Source organism: Osmia bicornis, chromosome 15, assembly GCF_907164935.1.
Source record: "Osmia bicornis bicornis chromosome 15, iOsmBic2.1, whole genome shotgun sequence".
Lineage (NCBI taxonomy): Eukaryota > Metazoa > Arthropoda > Insecta > Hymenoptera > Megachilidae > Osmia > Osmia bicornis.
This window is the reverse complement of record NC_060230.1, coordinates 4,633,578-4,653,107: the sequence shown is the minus strand read 5'-3', so window position 1 is coordinate 4,653,107 and position 19,530 is coordinate 4,633,578. Positions and strand designations below refer to the sequence as shown.

Here is a 19,530-nt window from a genome sequence, read left to right as displayed (position 1 = left end):
CCTTCTATGATATCATAAGAAAAGGTATGAACCGCCCTTGGTTATAAATCAACGGGAAAATCTTCCACGTGGTACAAGGCGAAAGTCAACGTCTCCTCAGTCATTTAAGTCGATGTCGACGATCCGGGCTCGTCGTGTCTGACCTCATCACCCTCTCCGCCATCCGCCTGACCCCGTGATCGTCTCTATCGGCTTCCAGAGTCGGAAATCGTCGCCATGAATTCCCTTACGCGCGTGTGTACGTGCACACGAAAAGTACCGTGAAAGGTCAACAGACGGAAAATAGATCCGATGGTTACAATGGCAGCAGGCTCAGTCGGTGATATGACGACCCCGAAGATTTAAGTGCCACCCTTAAACCGTGGAATATTTCCTTCGTCGTCTATAAGATCCTCGGATAATATTGTCGAAAGGAAAATAAAAGGATTTTTATCTTTCACTTGGATAATAATAGGTGAAATATAAAAATTTTATGCTGGCTCGTTAATTTCTTATTTCGAAGAAAATTCAATGTTTCAATTAACGCTCTGAATATGTTCGAATATACTTTTTCAGTACAATTCAGTTGGTACAACCCTCACGTGACACATTGATGAAAATAAAAGCCTAATCGATGGCAGAAAGAAAAGAAAATAAGAGAACGAGTTTCTAGGAGACACAGTTCTGTTGTTTCGTTGAAAAGAAAACAGGAAGGAAAGACCGACGGTCTGGCACCCCCGGTCGTGTCTCTCTTCTTTTCATCAATGTCCCGGAAATACGTAGACAAAATTTCGCGCCACGACCGAACAGAAAATATCCAGATATCCGGATTCAACTAGCAGCTTCCTTCGGCAAACGGCACCGACGTCTGAAGGACCATTGGATTCAACAGTAAGCACAAAATGGCCCCCGTAAAGAGACGTCCTCAAACGCGAAGCAATCACAAGAGTGAGTGTGATCATTTCGAAAGAGAATCTCGAGAAACATGTTAATTTTTCATAAATTTAACAAATTTTCAAATGAATCTCGTTACAAGAACCTCCATTTTTGTTCGTGGAAAAAATAATTGCGATAACTTCTTATTTTGTAAGAAATAATGAACGAATTTAATTTTAGACAGAAATTAGAACGGTACGATTAAAAAAATTCTCAGACCATCCGAAACTAATTAAACTTCAATCAAGTTCCGATAATGAAAATTCCACGAGACGACTGTAGAACGGGAAAACGATCCTTTAAACGTTTGTTTCAACGAAACGATGGTCAGTTTAATCTGTGCAAACGCGAAACACGGTTAATTTAATCGTACCGATGCCGTTACAATTAAGTTGCAAACTTTCATTCACCGCGAATGAAAAGCTCGTGTCTGTGCTTTCATCGACGAAACACCGATGACCGACTTTTAGAATGTCAATAAACGTTATAAAAACTGTTATTCGTCGGCTGGATATTTTTTTGCATCGACTTTTTCTTTTTCTTTTTGCCCCGGTTAAAGGTAACACCCACAATTCAACATTTTCTATTCTATCCGCTGCTTTTCAATAGTTTCATTGATAAAAATAAATAGAACGCAACTTATTTATCGCGCTAAAAATCTCCATAAAAACTATCCATTATTCATTCCTTTCCTCGCTCGTTTACCGGCTCTTTAGCAAATGGAAAAGTCTTCGCGCTCTGTCGGAACAATCATTCTAAATTCGTTCGCCACCCACGCGGTTTCGCGTTAAACGGCGGCGTGAATTAAAGAAAGAAATTCTTAAATGGAAGGTCGTTTCGACGGAAATTTACGCGAACTATACGTTCCATTCGATTGTATTAAAATTGTTCGCGTTTCAGAGGGGCGTCGTCGTAAACCGAACATCTCCGAGCTGGTTTACAAGTATCTCAACTTGGATGACGGCAAACAGGGCGGAGAAAAGGCGTCAGAGAATTACGGAGGGAAGTGCAGCTTTTGCAAGCTACAGAAACGCCGCGAAGAAGTTTTGGATTCTCTGGATTCCCGGAACACCAAGAACATGGCCAACAAACGGAAAGATTCGTCGAGAAATTCCAAGCTACGTCGCGTGAAACGTCGTCCGACCACCAGGGACCAGACTTTGTCCTCTTGCATGCACAAATCCAATGGAGGAGAAGGTTGACCCAATACCCTTTGAATTTTCTCTTTTCTAAAGAAGTAATTTAATATAAATTCGTTGGCAATAATTGTGATCCTTTAATGAGATCACAAGGCAGTAAAATAACAATGGTTGACGCTATTCATTTGTTATTTTATATGATGATAAAAATAGAAATTTTAATTTAAATGAAATTTAAATTGATGATTCCTCGAAACTCATTGACCCACGAATTCGCCCTAATTACGGATCAATTGTTCTCTCCCCTCGGTTTCAGGAATTAAGAAAATGAAGAGATATATCCAGAAAGCACTCGATTTCGGTGTAGAATCCGGTTATCTGATCCCTAAAGACGCGGCGTACAAGGTTTTGCGCGTTTCCTCGGATTTAATGAACGATGTTAATCACAAAGCAAGGAAGTCGGGTAGCCCGGTTTCCCAAGCCAGAGGGAAAGGAGCCCGTCAAACCCCGATCAGATTCGAGGACTACGAGGTACAGGATGCTAGGAGAGGTCGGCGAAGAAGAGGACGTAAAAGGCGAAGAAGATCGAGAAGTGGATCCAGAAGAAGGAGGAGATCCCGAAGGAGGTCTCGACGTGGAAGGAGACGCAGCGGGTAATTGTATTAAACCGATGTTGCGAAAATCTTGTGCAAATTGTATCGTTAAATGTAATTACAGGCTGCTTGAATATTACGAATTTTCAAACAGAATTGAATATCGAGGATAGTAAATCCAACAACTAATAACATTTTAGATCTGGAAACGCGGACGAGGTGATCGAAGTCGAGAACGAGGAGTACGAGTACAAAAATCAACCGGAGAAGAGGAACACAACGGAAAATGCAAACAGAGGCGACGATAATGATCGAGTGAATCAGTCTGACAGGGAAAAAGTAGCGAGTAAGAGGGATGATGAAGAAGGCTCGGATCTGTCCGTCGACGAAGACGAAACCGACGATGAAGAGGAAAAGAAGAGAGACGACACAACTAAATCGTAGTCGTGAAAACGGGTCGTTAAACGAACGAATTTTAGATTAATTGAAACAGCCGAGGATAATTGTTTGCTGCGAGAAAAATTGAAAAGCAACGTGACACAAGATGTCCTATAATATTTTGATCCATTTTACAGTTTTCGAGTTCACGTATGAACGTTTATCAATCTATTTTTGTGGTCGTGGTTTATATAAATGTACATTAGCCCATACATGTTTTCTGGTCAATGAAACAATAGCATCGTGAAATGTTAGTTATTTTTAATTCTAATAAATGTATTATAATTTTCAGGTACCCAACGATCACCATAAAGTATCATTACACCTTCGTAAATTCAATCATCGAGCATCTACAATTCCAGCAACCTGTCTTATATAAAAGGAGCCTAATTTTTCTTTTGTATCTATTATGCAATAATCAAAGAGAAAACATGCAATCAGGACGTTAGCCCGACAGGCCACCCTCCGAGACTTGAATAAACGACCCCTGATGGAATTATTAAGTATTCCATTAAAAGGGTCGGACAGCGACTTCATAATCCATTGGAAACACCATAACAAACGGGCTTGAACCTTTGATCAAAATGAAATTGGCCATCATCCAAAACACACTCTCTGACAGATGTCTTCCCCTTATTTCCCAACCCTTCTCTACCGGGTCACGAAAGAATCGACGATACCGGGATATATTAAGGGACATTGACACGATTCGTTCCCTATTCGTATGCGGAAACCGTGTCCCAAGGGGTGAAGCTGTTGTATCGTGAACCTTAATTGGATTGAAACAACAAGGGTTCGTAAGGGTGGAGGTTTATCTTTATATTCGTACTTTGTTCGGTGGTCTTTCTTTTTCGATGTTTTGCTTCATTATTCAGTGTGGTTTTATAGGTAATCCGAGAATGGGGGAATAGTTACGGAGTGTAAAGGTAAAATGAGGGTGGTTTTATGTACTCTGATTTTTCATCATTTATTTTGATCTTATATAAATTCCTTCCATACAATTTTATTTACTTTTTTATCTTCGTACATATAATGAACGATTGGGATAATTTGTATATTTTTTGAAATTTTATTCATCGATCTTTGTTAATCCTCAGATGGCGGACCCTGAAGAGAGGCTGTTAACTACTACAAATCAACTGAGATTTTTATATCCCAACAACTTCATTTCAAAAGTTCATACAAACTTTCTTGTGTACACGAATAATCCAATTGGTTGTTCGAGCAGAAACCATTTACTAAATTACACAAATACCATGCGATCTGCTGGAGAACGGGTCCGGTATTGGTCGACCAGTTTCGAACCAGCGACGACTGCCACCATGGCCAAGCACTTGACCTTCACCAGCCCGTGAACCCAGCCCCAAAATTTACGACCGGGTCCTTCTCTTCTCCACCCTTTAACCACCCTCCCTCTCACACCGTAGGGTGGTGTTCCAGCGCTGTGTCTCTGTTCGCCAACGGATTCGCTCGTCTGTTTTATCCTCGTTGCACGTGGAACGTGGTGCACCGATCGATCGTCGGTTGCACCGTCGACGAAGGGCGCAACGACGTTTCCCGCTTCGACGGCGCCCAATGCGACCGAATCGCTTTTCAAGCTGCACCCTGAAAAGTCATCAACATTGTCACATTGTTGGATGAAATATCCGGTAGCCCAACATGTGCACCCATAGTTCTTCCTTTGTGTCGTTTTTCTATGTACATTTTATTTTTTGAAAGGAAAATTTGGTTTCATTGTCTTCGTAGATGCGGATGATTCTTCCTGAATGAATCGTTTCATCACGATTCAAGAAACGGAATATTTTTAATTACTCTGCCTTAATTAATTGATTAACGCTACCGCGTGGTACGCTATTATTGTACTATTCATTCACAGCTACCTCGAGGTCTCAATGCATCTGAAATGTAAGGAGAAGAATGGATTTCGATGGTACTGTTCGAACGTCAGACGACGCCGAGCGTCGACCGGACAACGATTGCGCACCACGTGGCTTTACGTTCGCGCCAGTAGGGGGAAATAGTAGGGGTAGACTGCGCCTGGCGAGGAGTAAGGGCAGACGTCGCGGAGTGGGGGTTACTGGCGCGCAGGTTACAGCCGACTCGTTACCCCCCACTCCTCGGCGTCGTGCCTCCCTTAGGAAGAGCAGTGGCTTCAGTCGGCACGCGGCGTCGCGACCCGTTACATCGTACATGTTCATCCACCGATGAATCGGAATTTTTCTCATGACCTACGAACCTGATACAACATCGTGACACAAAGGGAGGTTTTCTGTCGTTCATCTTCTTCCATGGCCTTCCATCTGGACATTCCTTGGACTTGGAATCACCGGTGTCCTTGGATGACGTTCCCGTTCAACGAACGGTGAGTCCTTTGAACCCTCTTTAATTCGATAAAGCGATCATTCACACCGAGATTATATAGTTAGAAAGTGAAATTCATAAATTGGTTGAAATGAAAATAAAAAATTTTTTATTTTGGAAAAGTTTATGCTTACTCGACTGATATTTCATTTAAGTTTATTTTACAGCAAGTGAATAATTTTAATATCTATCTTCGTTTATGAATTTCACTGACATCGAGAATGTGATTAATTAAGGACGAAGAAGCACGTGATTAAATAGTCGAGATATCGGTGAATAAATGATCCTATAAGTATATGGATCATTAAGGATACAGTGGATCAAAGATTATTTAAATATCAATTTCTTCTATAAATTGCGAATTTGTGTCACTAACTCCGCTTAGAGATTGATGTGACGCTAAATAAATAGAAACAAGTTTTTTAGTATATATATTTTACATAAATGTCGGGTCGCTTGTATTTTTTAAGATACATAGGATAGGTTAGGTCAGGAATAGCCTCCTTGAAAAAAATAACCTCAGAGTGTGAATTTAAACAAAGTGTTAAAAGAGGTACGTGGCTAGTCAATTCTAATCTTGATATCACGTCGATTGCCCGTTTTATTGGCTATTTTCTCTTGACGCGTCCTCCGCGCTGTGCATTCTATGAACAGGAATTAGAACTATTGTTGACCGGTCAAGTTTTTGCCGCGGGGTAAGATATATTTTCTGATAACCTACCCTATGCAGGTTAGTGACGCGCTTTAAAAGTATTGTCTACCCCACAAAATGATTTTTGAAAATGATTTTATGTCAATATTTACCACAATATCTTAGTAAATACAAGCAACCCCCGAAATTTTATCAACAGTTTTGAATTCGGGGTGCAAATTGATTTCTTGTTGGGTCCCTAATTGGTAGACACTTACCATATTTTATTTCATGGGTGAAAGTAACTGGATAACAAATCCGATTTCAACGAATCGATCGTTGACCCAGTATGAATAGCTTTGAACAGGTTTCAGACAAACATATTTGATCGTATTTCTGGAGTCTGAGGAAAGTCCTGTGGACACGCTTGTATACATGCAAACGCTATGTCTGTTGAATAAAGCTGCTTCATACTAGAGGTTACAGTACGGTCAAGTCACGTCTAGTCATACCTCGGTCAATATCGTTTTTGAAAACCACTTCAAAACATGTCGTTATCGTGAATGATTCGGTATAATCCTAGACTGTTATCTGACCGTACCTTTAACCGCCAGTGTCGTTCCAAAAGTACAAGCTGAGTGAAATCTACACAGCTTCATAAAATTTCCAATGCAGATTTCGTTAAAAATACAACCTCGTTTGCGAAAACTTTTACTTCAAACTTTCGACCTAGTTTTCATGAAATACCATCCCTTTGCTACTTATAGCACCTACTCGACCGCACCCTTTTGTATCCGAAACATCGATATAACGTTTCCTATATATTACACATACAATGATTTTACATAATTTCACATTAGAACATTTGAAAATCGTTAAACGTATCTATCGTATTATTTACGTTTCGTGTATCAGATTCAATTTAGTTACAGTGAGATTGTTATTCTCGCGAGAATTAAAGCAATTATGGTTTACAATAATTTAATGAAATCGATAAGAAATTGTTAGTCTTGTAGAAAAACTCGATTGATCATCTGCAATCATGATTGAAGTTAGTAAAAGAATTTCAATCAATCTCCACTCGCGTAATTGCTATTCGAATTAAGAGGAAATCATTAATGGCTTTATTAGTTTTTTGAAGCGGGAAAATTATTTACAAGATATTAGTAATCGATTTGTAACTGTCGCACATATAAAGTTACAGCAAAAGCATTAACTCTTATTTTCCACTAGATCCTTTTTCCACCATTACCTTTAGTTCGTTTTCTCGAGATCCGATAGCCTTCAGCTTAAGTTACCTTTAAAGAACGTCGAAACAGAAGTTACTTCTACCGTAGGGAAAAAGATATACATACACGCGTTTCCAGCGACCGCGTATTGCGTTCGATAAAATAAAATTCAATAATCCATTCGACATTTCCCCTGTAAATTGGTGACTTCTATGCAATTCTATCGGCGCTCGAGCTGATAAATGCAAATATTGGAACGCGGTATCGAGTCAGGAGAATCCGATTTTAAAGGATATTCCTTGAGGATCTTCTCCCTTTTCAACCTTTTCAACCCCTTTCCCCTTGTATCTTATTGTTATTTATCCCTTTTCATTTCTTCTTGTTTCTTCCCTGTCTTCTCTCGTCGAATCGTGAATTTTGCAATATCGAAAAGTAACATAAAATTATCATAAAATAATACCAATTTAGAGTAACTTCATTTGTACATCGAATTATGTCTGACTCGATATATTTCAAAATCGGTCATTGCCTTCTACAATTGGCAACCAGCCATTTCGTATTAAAAGTATTCATGAAACGTTTATATAGTCACTTTCGTCAAACTTTAAGCTTCAAATTGATATCGGGTTAACATTGTTTCGTGATACTTTTATGTCATGAAATCGTGTCGAGACTTTTGATGTTTCGAAATTGTTCTTTTAATATGCAACAACCTGATAATATTGATCGCGCGTCCCTGTCTCGTTACATTCATGGTGTTTAATAATTAAACGACCTTAAGGGCGACACTTAAAATATTCAATGAAATCTTCCCTTCGGTGTGGGTCCAGAAATCTTCCGCCGGAATTACATCATCGTGCAATTCGTTTTATCCTCTTCCCTCGACCGTGTGGATCTTCGTTAATATTAATGCGATCTTGTCGAATGTACGACGAGCTGTGAATTAAAGATCAACGGGATCGATCGAGTGTCGGAAAATAATTTAAACGTGGGAGATTTTTGGAAGGATCGCTCCAATCGATCAGTATGAAAATAAATTGCAAAACGTTTCAGTAATTTTCAGTTGGGATTATTGGAATTTCGCTTGGTATACAGTGATATTAAACGCTGAGTTTTATTCAAGAGTATTTAATAAATAATTCTTCCATATTAAATGTTTTTGTTGAAAGGATTAACATGTTTGTAATGCACATTTTAATTGGTAATGTTACAAGTAAGCTATAGCTCTCGCAATAAATTATCGAATTGATGACCCTTTATGCTAATGTGTTTTCCTCTTGTTTGGGATGCGAAGAGGATATCATTGAATAATTTAACAGTAAAACGGCTGTGCGAGGTGAAAATGTTGATTTTATTCGAAAACGATTTTATCTGCGAGAGTTTATTGTTCTTCCTAAAACCTTCCACTCTATTGAAATATTATTATGAATTTAGGACTAAAAGAATTAATATTTTATTATTCGACTTAAATTTTAAAGGGTATTTTCGTCCTCTGGATATAAAACTTCATCGTTGAAATAAAAAATACTTAGAGAATAATTTTTCTTAATCGCTATTTATGCGTTTTTTAATTTGAATAAAGGCAATGTACTTAATTAGACTAAATGGAACGAACGTAGAACTACTAAACTTTAATTTGTTGAAATTGTAAAGTAGTTCATAACATGTTTTTAAATTTTTCAAGAATATGATAAGTTTTTTTTTTTAATTTAAAGTCAGAAAGATATGAATAATGATTGAAAAGTTGTTTTAAGATGATTGCAAAATTTTCACTACAATTTCTCTTAACCGTTTTCTAACTACACTTTCAAAGTAGTTTCTGAACTACTTTTAGCATAAGTCTGGATGCAGCTTCAAAATGTCTTAAACGGATGTGAAAAACGAATTAAAACTTTGGTATTACTCTCAAAGATAATAATCACATTTTGCTATTTCAAAAACATAGTTGATTTTCTGTCATCAAGTAATGTTTCGCATCAATCTGTTATCGAAATATCTCATACGATAAATAACAGACAGTATTTCGATGAAGCTTCTATTTCTAGTGTCTCCAATTTTCCTGGTCACTCTTTCTACCTCTTTCATCAAATATAATCGATCTTACCATTCATTTCTTCTAACACTTCGCAATTTCAATATATATAATTGATTATTTTTAGTGTTATTCCTCCGTCAAGAAAATATTTATTTTCGTAACTTATCATTTCAAATACACTTGATATTGTATCGATCCTCTACTGGAAGACTCTACCAATAAGTATAATTTATTATTTTTCATCCAGCCCTCTCCAAAATTGAATCCAAAGACGTATATATCAATAACGTAATCAACTATTTTTTTTCATAAAATCATTTCAGACACGTTCAATTTTACCATTTCCATTACACAGCATCATCCTTCATTAATCCTCCACGAGAGTTTCGTTAGGTACATCAATACTGTATGTGTTCCATTTTCTACCCACTCTGTCTTCAAAATGAGCACTCATCGAAAGATCTATTTCAATAAATATAATTTACTTGGGTACGATGGCCGCTGATATATAGAGTAGGCGACATCAATTTCTCTTCGGGGTGGCAATTCGACGCGTGTCGCTTAGCTTGCGTGTCGCGAGGAGGGCGAACACGTGTCGCGAAGCGTCTGCGACATCAAGACCGCACAAATTGCATGTACAGTTGCAATCGTTGTTCCCTGTTGCACGCGTTTCGTTGAAAAAGATATTGTGCACCACCCACGAGGGGAAACTTTGAATAGCGAACCGGTGTATCGAACGAGCAACACGACGGAAGGAAATAATAATGCGAAACTGCTTCTTATCGGCCAGTGTGCTTCCCTATCGGACCCTGCAACTTCGAATTACATAGTACAGTTGCGAATAACTGGCTTGCTGGACAAAAGAACCCGATGAAGCTCGAAGGGTTGGAAATTTTCATTATAGTCGCGTTTAATAGAGAAAGGGTTAAAATTGAAAGATCGTTCTTATACCGATGAAAGATTTTCAATCGTAAGATTCACGAGAACGTGTGCTCCTCTGTGTACACTCGCGTACACTCGATCATCCTTTGTTTTCCCAACGGAGATTACCCTCTTCCATCCCGACTGATTTTTCAGGAATCCATGGGGGAAGAACCGCTGCAAGAGCAGTTTGATTTCTTTCCGTCTAGACGCGAGATTTAGGGTTGAAACATTTCACGGAATTACAGGGTTTCTGTTTGCCAATTCATTGATTAACGCCAGAGTTGCAAACATTCTGTTTGCAACATTAATTATAATAATTTAATTACGATGAAAATGTTCAGTACAATGAATTATCACGGGAGAATCGTATATAACTTCCTGATTATTTGGGACAGGTAAATTTCCGGGAACCGTAGAAGTTTCATTCGGAAATTAATCGACTAACAGTGGAGTCTTTGTTTTACTAGCAATACTAGAAATTTTCGATACTTGTGTATAATGAAAATGTTCGATGCAGGAGTGAAAACAGAAAGTTGTGTAATTGAAAAATTTTCTTGAACAATGGTAGAATTTCTGAATACAGGAACAGTGAAAATTTATTTTATAATTTTATTCTTTTGATCAGATACAAAAGAGTAAAATTTAATTTTGCAACAAGTATATTAGCTGATGATCTTCTTAACAAGAGATTACGAACACACGTGCCTACCTGTAACGAGCTATCCAGCCTGGTACACGTTGTTCTTGGCAATATGAACTGAAAGGCACAAGGCGATGGTGGTTTGCCTTTGACAAGGCAGTGTCTGCTTATCAAGCTCGACCCAAAGCCAGACACTCTGCTACTCCTTGTATTGTATTTGACTACACGTCGGTCGACAATTAATCGATACCTTTCTGCCGTGCTTCGCGGACGAGTAAACAGCTTCGACTTAAGGAACATCCTCGATGCAAATGCTCGAGAGCCTCCGGTAAAAGGCTGGCTTTTCAACGGGCCGGATAAGCGGACCTCTTTATAATAAGTGGCAGACGATATAGAAGAATATCGAATATAGGATTGCCACTTTAAATGGAAAGATTTCGCTATTCTTCACCGTAATATTGCCACTTTACTTCGAAGTGGCAAGTTATCGCCGATACTCGGTAGGATATTCTATAAAGGTGGCTAAAGATTTCTTTTTATCCCGGACGACGGACCATGGAGAGAGGGCCGATTTTAATATTCTACTTTTATTATAATTAAATAAAAACCAGTCTATTCTTTCTTATACTTGAGTTGTATTCCCTTCATTGAGAATACAATTTATTCTCGTTGACCATGTCCTCGTAAGCTTCATTAATACGAAAATGTACGCTGCCTGCTGTGACAGACTCGCGAGGCAAATTAGACTTCCCTTGGCATGTCGATTACGTCGCACTACCCCCTTCGCGATCCCGGGGGTAACTCGTTAAAAGTGGAAAAGAAGTTTCTCGACGCTCGAGAGTAAAGAAAGAAAGAGAACTCTCGTCGATCGTGTTTCTTTATGAAATTATTACACAACTACGGAATGCCCGGGGCGTTGTTGAAACATTGAGCGAGCGAATCAAGCCGCTAGCTCCAGCTTTCTCGACTTCTCCTGCAACATTGATGACAGGGACAGCAAAATGAGAGTCTGACATTTTACTAACACTTCGTAGCGAAGTTAAAGTGTTCCGGCTCGCGTTTCTAACGAACCTGAATTCATTAGAAACAAAAATTATTCATTTCACTTTACAAAGATTTAAGTAGTTCAAGCTGATACTTAAAGAGAAAATTTTCTTTAAACGAAGCCTGTTAAATTAATGATAGTTTAATGGTACCTGGTCGTGAATTTAATTAACAAACTAATTAATTTATTTCCAATTATAATTAACAACGGTTTCGCGCGTTTGAAATTTCATTCTCTATACCGTTATTCAATCCGTAAGAATAATTGGAACACGCGTAACCATCAAAAAGCAATCACGAAATAATTAAACCTCCCCTGATCATTGAACTCTGAAATTAAAAACACTCGGGAGCGAAATGAAAAGCGGAAGAGTGTGAAGTTTTAAAGCGACGTCGTTCAGCCTCGCTTCCATCGGTTTATTATCCTGCCAATTACCGGGGATAATAAGTCGGCCTTTCATCTGAACTCAGCGTGCTCGGGTCGTGAAAAATTCTCATTCTCTTTTTACTTAACCATACGCGTGCCACCGACATTAGGATTAATTAAATTTCGGATTTTCAACTTCGTTTGAAGTTACGTTAATTAGTGGTGAATTTTCATTCGACGTGTTTGAGAAGGTTGCGAACGAGATTTACAAAGCCCGGTAAGTTTCGTGTTCATTAATTTGCGGGCGACGTTCACTTTGAACGTTTGTTCTCGGAAACCGAGACAAAATTACCCCCTTGAATATCGTCGAGCGAAGATTTTCACTCTAGGAATTTTCTCAGTGGATCAGGTTATTCCGGAAAACGGGGTCAGGTTGTGGTTTCTTCTTAAGTGGAAAACACGGGGTTTTATCTTTTAGAAGATGTAACAGGGCACCACCTGCCACAGATATTCTTCTTTCTTGCATAAATTTCATCTGTTTATTATTCTTCCCTTTAAAATGGTGTGAAACAAAGGATAGGAAAATTATTAAACATTTTCTTTACACTTTTGTGTATTTTAAAAATTCTTGAATCCATATATTTTTTAGCAAAATTTTCATTTGATTTTATAATATTTTATTTAAGCAATTCAAAGATTTTTAACATGTTTACTATTAAATATTATGCATTGATTTTGATTGGATCGAAGGATAATGTAATTTGATATCAACTTCTGTGTACCTTTTATCGATCCCCGTCGATCAGCAATTATTCAACAATTAAGTCATAATCAGTGCCGTTAGATAATCACCGATAATTACGCACCTGAACTCGCCTCCTCTTCCCATGTTAAAAACTTTCTCATCAACGTTACGCTATTAATATTTTAATTACGTCTATTCATTTTCTCGATAGAACGGTGTAGATTTAAAAAATGAGAAAGAAAATTTCTCTGTTGCCTCAATTTCAGTTCAGTACACGAGGCAAATAATTTATAAATAATTTGATAAATTATTTTCTTAAGTTCAATCATCGAAAATGTTTTCTTTTATTGATGGCTACGGTGAAAGGATTGAAAGCAGTAAACTTCCAAGCCACTACTTTCAATTTACACGCAATTGCTCGCGTCGAAAAGCATGAAGAAAGAAAAATAGACTTATACTAGTAATTCAACGATAAAACCGGTATCTCGTGTGCGATCTCGGCGTGTTCCTTTAACAATAGTAAGAGGAAAGAGCGTCGCTTGTAAAAATCACGCCAACGCGGTTCGTCGTGGCGTTACAGTTACCGGGGCACGTTTATGATAATGTCAGTACGTTTAAGAATCAAAAACGACCACGGGGAATCGTACAGCAGCGACTTAAATCGCATGCATCGTTGAAGCTTCGTTCGTGCCAGAAATAGAATCTGGGTTTAGTATCAGTGGAGCAATACCCTCTTTAAACATCGACCGTATATATTCTATCAATCCTCTTACGACTTTCGTTTTTCCCTTTCCGCACTCGGATACTTAAATATTGACTTATTCCCTAATCCCATCGCGAGCAATAAAAAAATAAGAAAAGTTGTGATAATAAACGTAAAATTGAAGATTGAAACATGTTTGCCTTCGCTGTGTTGAAATACAGAAAGTACCACAGAAATTTGCCATAAATTTTCCAAAAGGAACACCCCCCATTCATTCTTTACACTTCAGACCAAGGTACAAATGTTTCAAGATTCCTCCCCCGATTCATGTTTCTGTAAACTGTCGCGAGCAGAAAGGACCAGTGTATATATCAGTGACGTTCGCGTTTAGGATAGGTTTTTGTGGTTATTCAATGATGAACAACAAAGTCTTCAAGAACAGAGGAAGACGAAGGGTGAATATTATCAAAGATTTTGAAAGCATTCATTATTTTTCATCCTCGAAGAATGTCTAACGAAATTTACAAACATACCTCGTCGGAGATGTCTGAATAGACATCTCTGTTCCATTCAGAAGCTTCTTGAATGAACACGCTTTATGGATAACGACGATCACGTGGACGTAGGTTGGACTGAAATTGAAACTCCCTTTCGTTATAATAAATAGTTAAAATTAAATGGTTCAAGAAATGCTGGTGGACTTGTAGAGGACAGTTTCAACGAATCGAGTCAAAAGGGATGCTGCGTGGGTCGCCACGGTCCACTCTGTATCCACTAACCTAATGTCGTGTAAATAATGTGGCGTAAGAAATGTCTGTACCGAGGTCTTGGCTCATTAGGGATGAACCATTTATATAATCTAATTGCGATCAATTAAATTTCTCTTTGTTGAAAATGGAAGAAGGTTCTTCCTTAAAAACTAAACAAGTATGAGAAGCTCGAAGTATACAGACTTTTGTTAATATAGGGTTAAATTAATATAGGGTAATATAGGGTAAAATTGAGTAATATTTCGGAAGATCGAAAAGTTCGTTAGGAAATAAAGTTTCTGTATGGAGCGTACCTTAGCACATAAATTTCGTTTGTCAGAAGCCGATATTGTTAGAATTCAGAACTTTATTTTCTGACGGTCACGAATCCATCTTTCATGGTTCTCACAGGTAGAAGATAAAAGGAAATTTCTCTGAAACTTTCTTGCTACATCACGATATAATTAGTATATCGATTTTCAAAATTATAATATTTCTTCTTCTTGATTCGACGATATCTTTAAAACAGTTCTTTGAGTAAGGGGCAAAAATAGACGGCGAATTAAATTACGGAGCTTTCTTGCGACCTTTCATCTTATAAAATTGGCATTTGCCATCAGCGTTGCTACACCCATGTCGATTCTGATTACTCGAGGATTCAGATGACACGGATCCCTTTTACTTTCGCCCTTTCCATACCACCAAACATAGAAATTTGATTAAAAAGTGACCCTTTACATGAACTATGACGAAAATTTAAGTCGGCCAGATTGAGAGATATACTCGTTAGTCTGCTCGCGATTTCGCGAGATTGTTGCCAGATCAAAAAGAGATTTTTACCGGCTCTGGAATAATGATCGAGCGTTGTTTATGCGAACGAAATTGGCGTTGGCGTAGCGACGAAACGTAACAGCTCATCTGGAGTACATTCAGATCGACCTGTAAATGAAACCAGACGTGCCGGAGAGGGTTTGTTGCTAATTATAATCCAGTCGGACGATTCGAATCGCGGGAAGTCACGTAACGCGAGAACATCGACGCGACACGATCGTGGTTCAACGCGGTTTAACGATAATTAAAATCTGACCGTGTCGTTCTCCCCCGAAACGATCCTCGATTTACGACCACTTCAATCGCGGATAATTGATCGCAGATTGGATTCTCTTTGACGCGATATTTAACCTGAAAATTATCCCGAACAATCCCTGTTCGCGGTGAATCGTTCATTTAATTTCGCCTGGTTAATGAACTGTGAAAATTTCTGTTCTTTAGATAGACTATCCCCTTTCTTTTGCTATTAATTAATTGCACTCAGGCGAAAAATTTGGCAAAATTTTATTAAAACATGAAATTCATAAAATTATTATTAAACAATTATAAAAATGATTAAACGGATCAATAATTTACCTTCGTTTCTCTCCGTCTAATTAACGGACCCACAGTTAATTAGAGCAAGTTACACCCCATTATTTGTAACTCGTTCTCCGAAGTGCTGCTCGTTTCAATGAAGGGATAACTGTCGAGGCAGAGGGTGAGAAATCACTGAGTTGCTACGTCACGGAGGATTCGTTAAGGGAAAAATGTCATAATCTTTATTCCCGAAGCAAAGAGGAAACGTCGATTACGTAAGCGGCCAGTGAACAGTCACGAGAATAGAGGCAAGCCTTTTTCCCTTGGCTTTCTTCCCTTTCGTCTGGATCTTTTATAACACCCTCTGCAACCCCCTAACGCTCCTTTGTTCGCCGATAGAAAACAAGCGATATTCGAGGAAAAGGAGCTTCCCTCTGACTCGGGAGTAAAAATCTCGATAAAAAGACTGACGATGAGGATACCTAGTAAAGGAATCTAAATTTATTCGTTTGAGAACAATTTCGTATCGTACCGTTTAACATGTATAACATCATCGATTCAATATTTCACGAGTCTGATTGAAAAGAAACATATTTCGCTCCGAACTTGCGTTGCTTCAAAGTAACACCTTTTTATCTGTAACGTTAGTTGTTCTAAGATTCTGATCGATCACCCAAGGATTCGTGTTTTCTTGCTCGAAAGAGCACTGATTTATTTGCCAATGTCGCTTTTACCTCGGCCAACTTCGATGAAAGAAAACAAACCCGGCTGCACACGAGCGCGTAGAATACGAAATTCTTTTTCTTCCATCGATGAAACACAATTTTCAGCCCAGAAATAACTATCCTCCTGTCATGAACAAATTGCTCAATCCAATTTTCGGCCTCGATGCTCTGTAAATATATTCATTGTCAGACAAAAGTGAAACACTGGCGTGTGCATTTAGTTACGTGAACAGAAATAAAGAATAAAAAGTAACGAAACTTGTCTTGTGGAAATTGATGAGCTACACGTGTTCCTGGGAATGAATGTTCGACAGGGAAAAATCGAACGAACGAATATTTTGTAAATGTTGAAATCACTGGAATGGATGAAATTGTGAGAAAAAAAAAATCAGAGATTTCTTAGAAAATATACAATTGCAAGTCGAATGAAATTTACCTGCCAGATTGAATTAATAAAATAAGGGGGGCAATGAAATTAATTTTCTCGCTAAAGTGGTTCAGTTACATAAGCTTCCTCGATAGCAATTAAGAGTTAATTAGGAACTGAGAATTGTATCGAATACGTCTAAATGAGAAGTCAAGAAATTTTCTTTTATACAGTAATTTATTTCATGGCGTAGAGTCGTGTTTATATGTTTATTTGTACCTCGTTACCATTGATATCATTAAATATTCATTTCTACGTGTACGTAAATGTACAGGTGGGTTGTTTGAACGCATGCCGAAGTGCAAACGGAAATCTGATAATTACATTTCACGTTGCTGATAAATATATTTATTAAGCATCGCGGTTCTGTGCAATCTCCGCCAAATGTTGCCGGACTCGTCGTCGTAATGATTCGGGTAAATTTCCCAGCAGAAAACATCATTAAGCTTATTTAGAGATAGCGTAACGTTAATTGCGATCATTTTACTTTAAACGTTCTTTGGATAATTCATACGCTGTTAGTTTATGCACTAATGATTCTCTAAAATGTGAAGATATATCTATAAATTTTGAGAGAAATAAGGTTAATATGCTGAAGCTTTGAATAAATACTTAAAATGGTCCTCATCGTTTCCCAAATTCTCAAAAGGACCATTATCGTGCTCCAAATATAAAATGGCATGTATCAAGTGCCAAGTATTCACAGTAAATCAAGTTCAAAATATTCAAAATTGCCTATATCATATCTAAAATATCTGAAATGACCTAAAATACCCTAACGTAATGTCCCAAATTCTCAAAATCACTTGTATCCTTACATATCCAAAATGCCTCGCATCGAATCTCACATATATCCAAAATACCAAATTCCATTTGTCAAAGGATCACTAAAACATACCTCGTCAAATGAAAATTCCGAACATTACAACTCATTATCCGTGTCAAATCCCATCTAGTATTCTATCAAAATCCTCTTAATCGAATTACAATGATTCAAGTATATTCAAATTGTATCTCAATCGAATTAGACTAACACGTATCAGATCTCACACGAGCAGTATTGCTTCTATCGAATTCCGATAGGCTTTGACGTTCATTAGTATTGAACTCCGTATCAGATCGTGTTAAATCTGTAGTTTCAGGATTCTACGATTATCAATGGCATACATGCGTTCATTATGTTCTTATGGTATCTCGTAAGACTGCGGAACGAATAGATCTATCGATTTCAACACGTGAAAAATATCGATCGCATGTAACGATGGAACTCAGAGGTTACTTGCTATCTCGTAAAATTCTCTGAATGGTTTCCTCACTGCTTGTTATAGCAGCGGGAAGCGAAATTTCCATGAAAACGAGCGAATTAATCCCTTGATTGTTCTTATCCGAGCCTCTCTCCATGGTCCGCGCGCCGTCCGAGCGTTCATAATTAATCATAGCTTTAGTGTTACTATCGCTGTTAAAAATTTTCTTAATTACCCCTATCTTTCGATTAGTAAATTACATTCAATTTGTGGCCTCTATAATAGCGAACGTATCGAATAACTCGATGACGTAGAATATCCTAATTTAGTGTTAATCACTATAGTCAGATTGTCGATTACGAAGAACGAATTGAAGGTGTCGTATAGAAACTGTGTATACCTTTTGTTCCCTTCCATCGAATCGATTAATTTCGACCTTTAATAAGATCTGAAACAGGGGAGGATCGAACAGAGACAAGGTTGAAATATTTCAGGAAGAGAAAGATCAACGAGGGGACGCGTTAAATCTCATTAAACTCCGTTGGATGGTTCGATTTCATCGAAACAGTGCTCATAGAAACTGATAGAGGTAAATGTCGAAGTTCGAAAGCTGCTCGATGTTTAAGGAGAATACAAAGTTGTCGAGTGTCAAGGATCTTCGTGGACTTTACGAGTTGAAGAAGATCTCGGAAGAAAACAATAGAAACGTCGCGAGTATTTTCTTCGACATTAATGATTCGACGACGACCAACTTTCGACGATCAACGCTCGCCGCCTTGAAAGAAGCTTTCAAAGTATAGCGTAGAAACGATTTCAATGAATCTATCGGAAGAAAGCGAAGACAAATAACTGCGAGAACAGGATTGCTGCTCGAATTTTAAACAACCATACTTCGATCCTCTTTATCTTTCTGATGGAACCAGAGAGTTGTTATGGGATGTTTGAATTTTTCGAAAGTGAAAGAAAAAGAACTTTGAATCGTCTGTCTGACTAAGCGTTGATATTTCTACTGCGCTTATATGTTCAATTAAATTCTTCGCCTTAGTGTGATTTAATTTTTATATATTTTCGCTTTTGACACAACACGATATCCCACTTATCTGATATTGAACTAGATTAATTTTAAAATCGCTTAGAAACTTTCGACGAGGTTCTCAATTATTTAAGGATTAGTATTCCCAGATCTATTCAAGGAGGTCTTAATTAAGGATCCTTAATTATTCTACCCGGATCAATGGAAACATTCGAGAACTCTACTCGTAGAATTCAAA

The 19,530-nt window shown here is 37.9% G+C and overlaps 2 protein-coding genes across 3 annotated transcripts in view; both read left to right on the top strand.

Annotated features, from left to right (window-relative positions):
• The first annotated feature begins 881 nt into the window (after positions 1–881).
• LOC114875338 (pre-mRNA-splicing factor 38B-like) lies at positions 882–3,091 on the top strand. Its single transcript, XM_029185497.2, has 4 exons — positions 882–927; positions 1,816–2,112; positions 2,371–2,707; positions 2,848–3,091. The coding sequence occupies exons 1-4, from the start codon at positions 882–884 to the stop codon at positions 3,089–3,091; spliced, it is 924 nt and encodes a 307-aa protein (XP_029041330.2).
• Positions 3,092–5,252: 2,161 nt separating this feature from the next.
• Positions 5,253–19,530, top strand: part of LOC114875335 — a 55,144-nt gene continuing 40,866 nt past the window's right edge. For both annotated transcript variants that reach the window (XM_029185492.2, XM_029185493.2), the window contains exon 1: positions 5,253–5,447. The gene's annotated coding sequence lies outside the window, so the exon portion shown is untranslated. The remainder of the gene's footprint in view (positions 5,448–19,530) is intronic.

Bases quoted from the DNA above. Each gene is read 5' to 3' on its own strand.
- LOC114875338 (XM_029185497.2), top strand. From the start codon at position 882: ATGGCCCCCGTAAAGAGACGTCCTCAAACGCGAAGCAATCACAAGA. The intron at 928-1,815 runs GTGAGTGTGATC...TTCGCGTTTCAG, and splicing joins AACGCGAAGCAATCACAAGA to AGGGGCGTCGTCGTAAACCG. The intron at 2,113-2,370 runs GTTGACCCAATA...CCTCGGTTTCAG, and splicing joins CAAATCCAATGGAGGAGAAG to GAATTAAGAAAATGAAGAGA.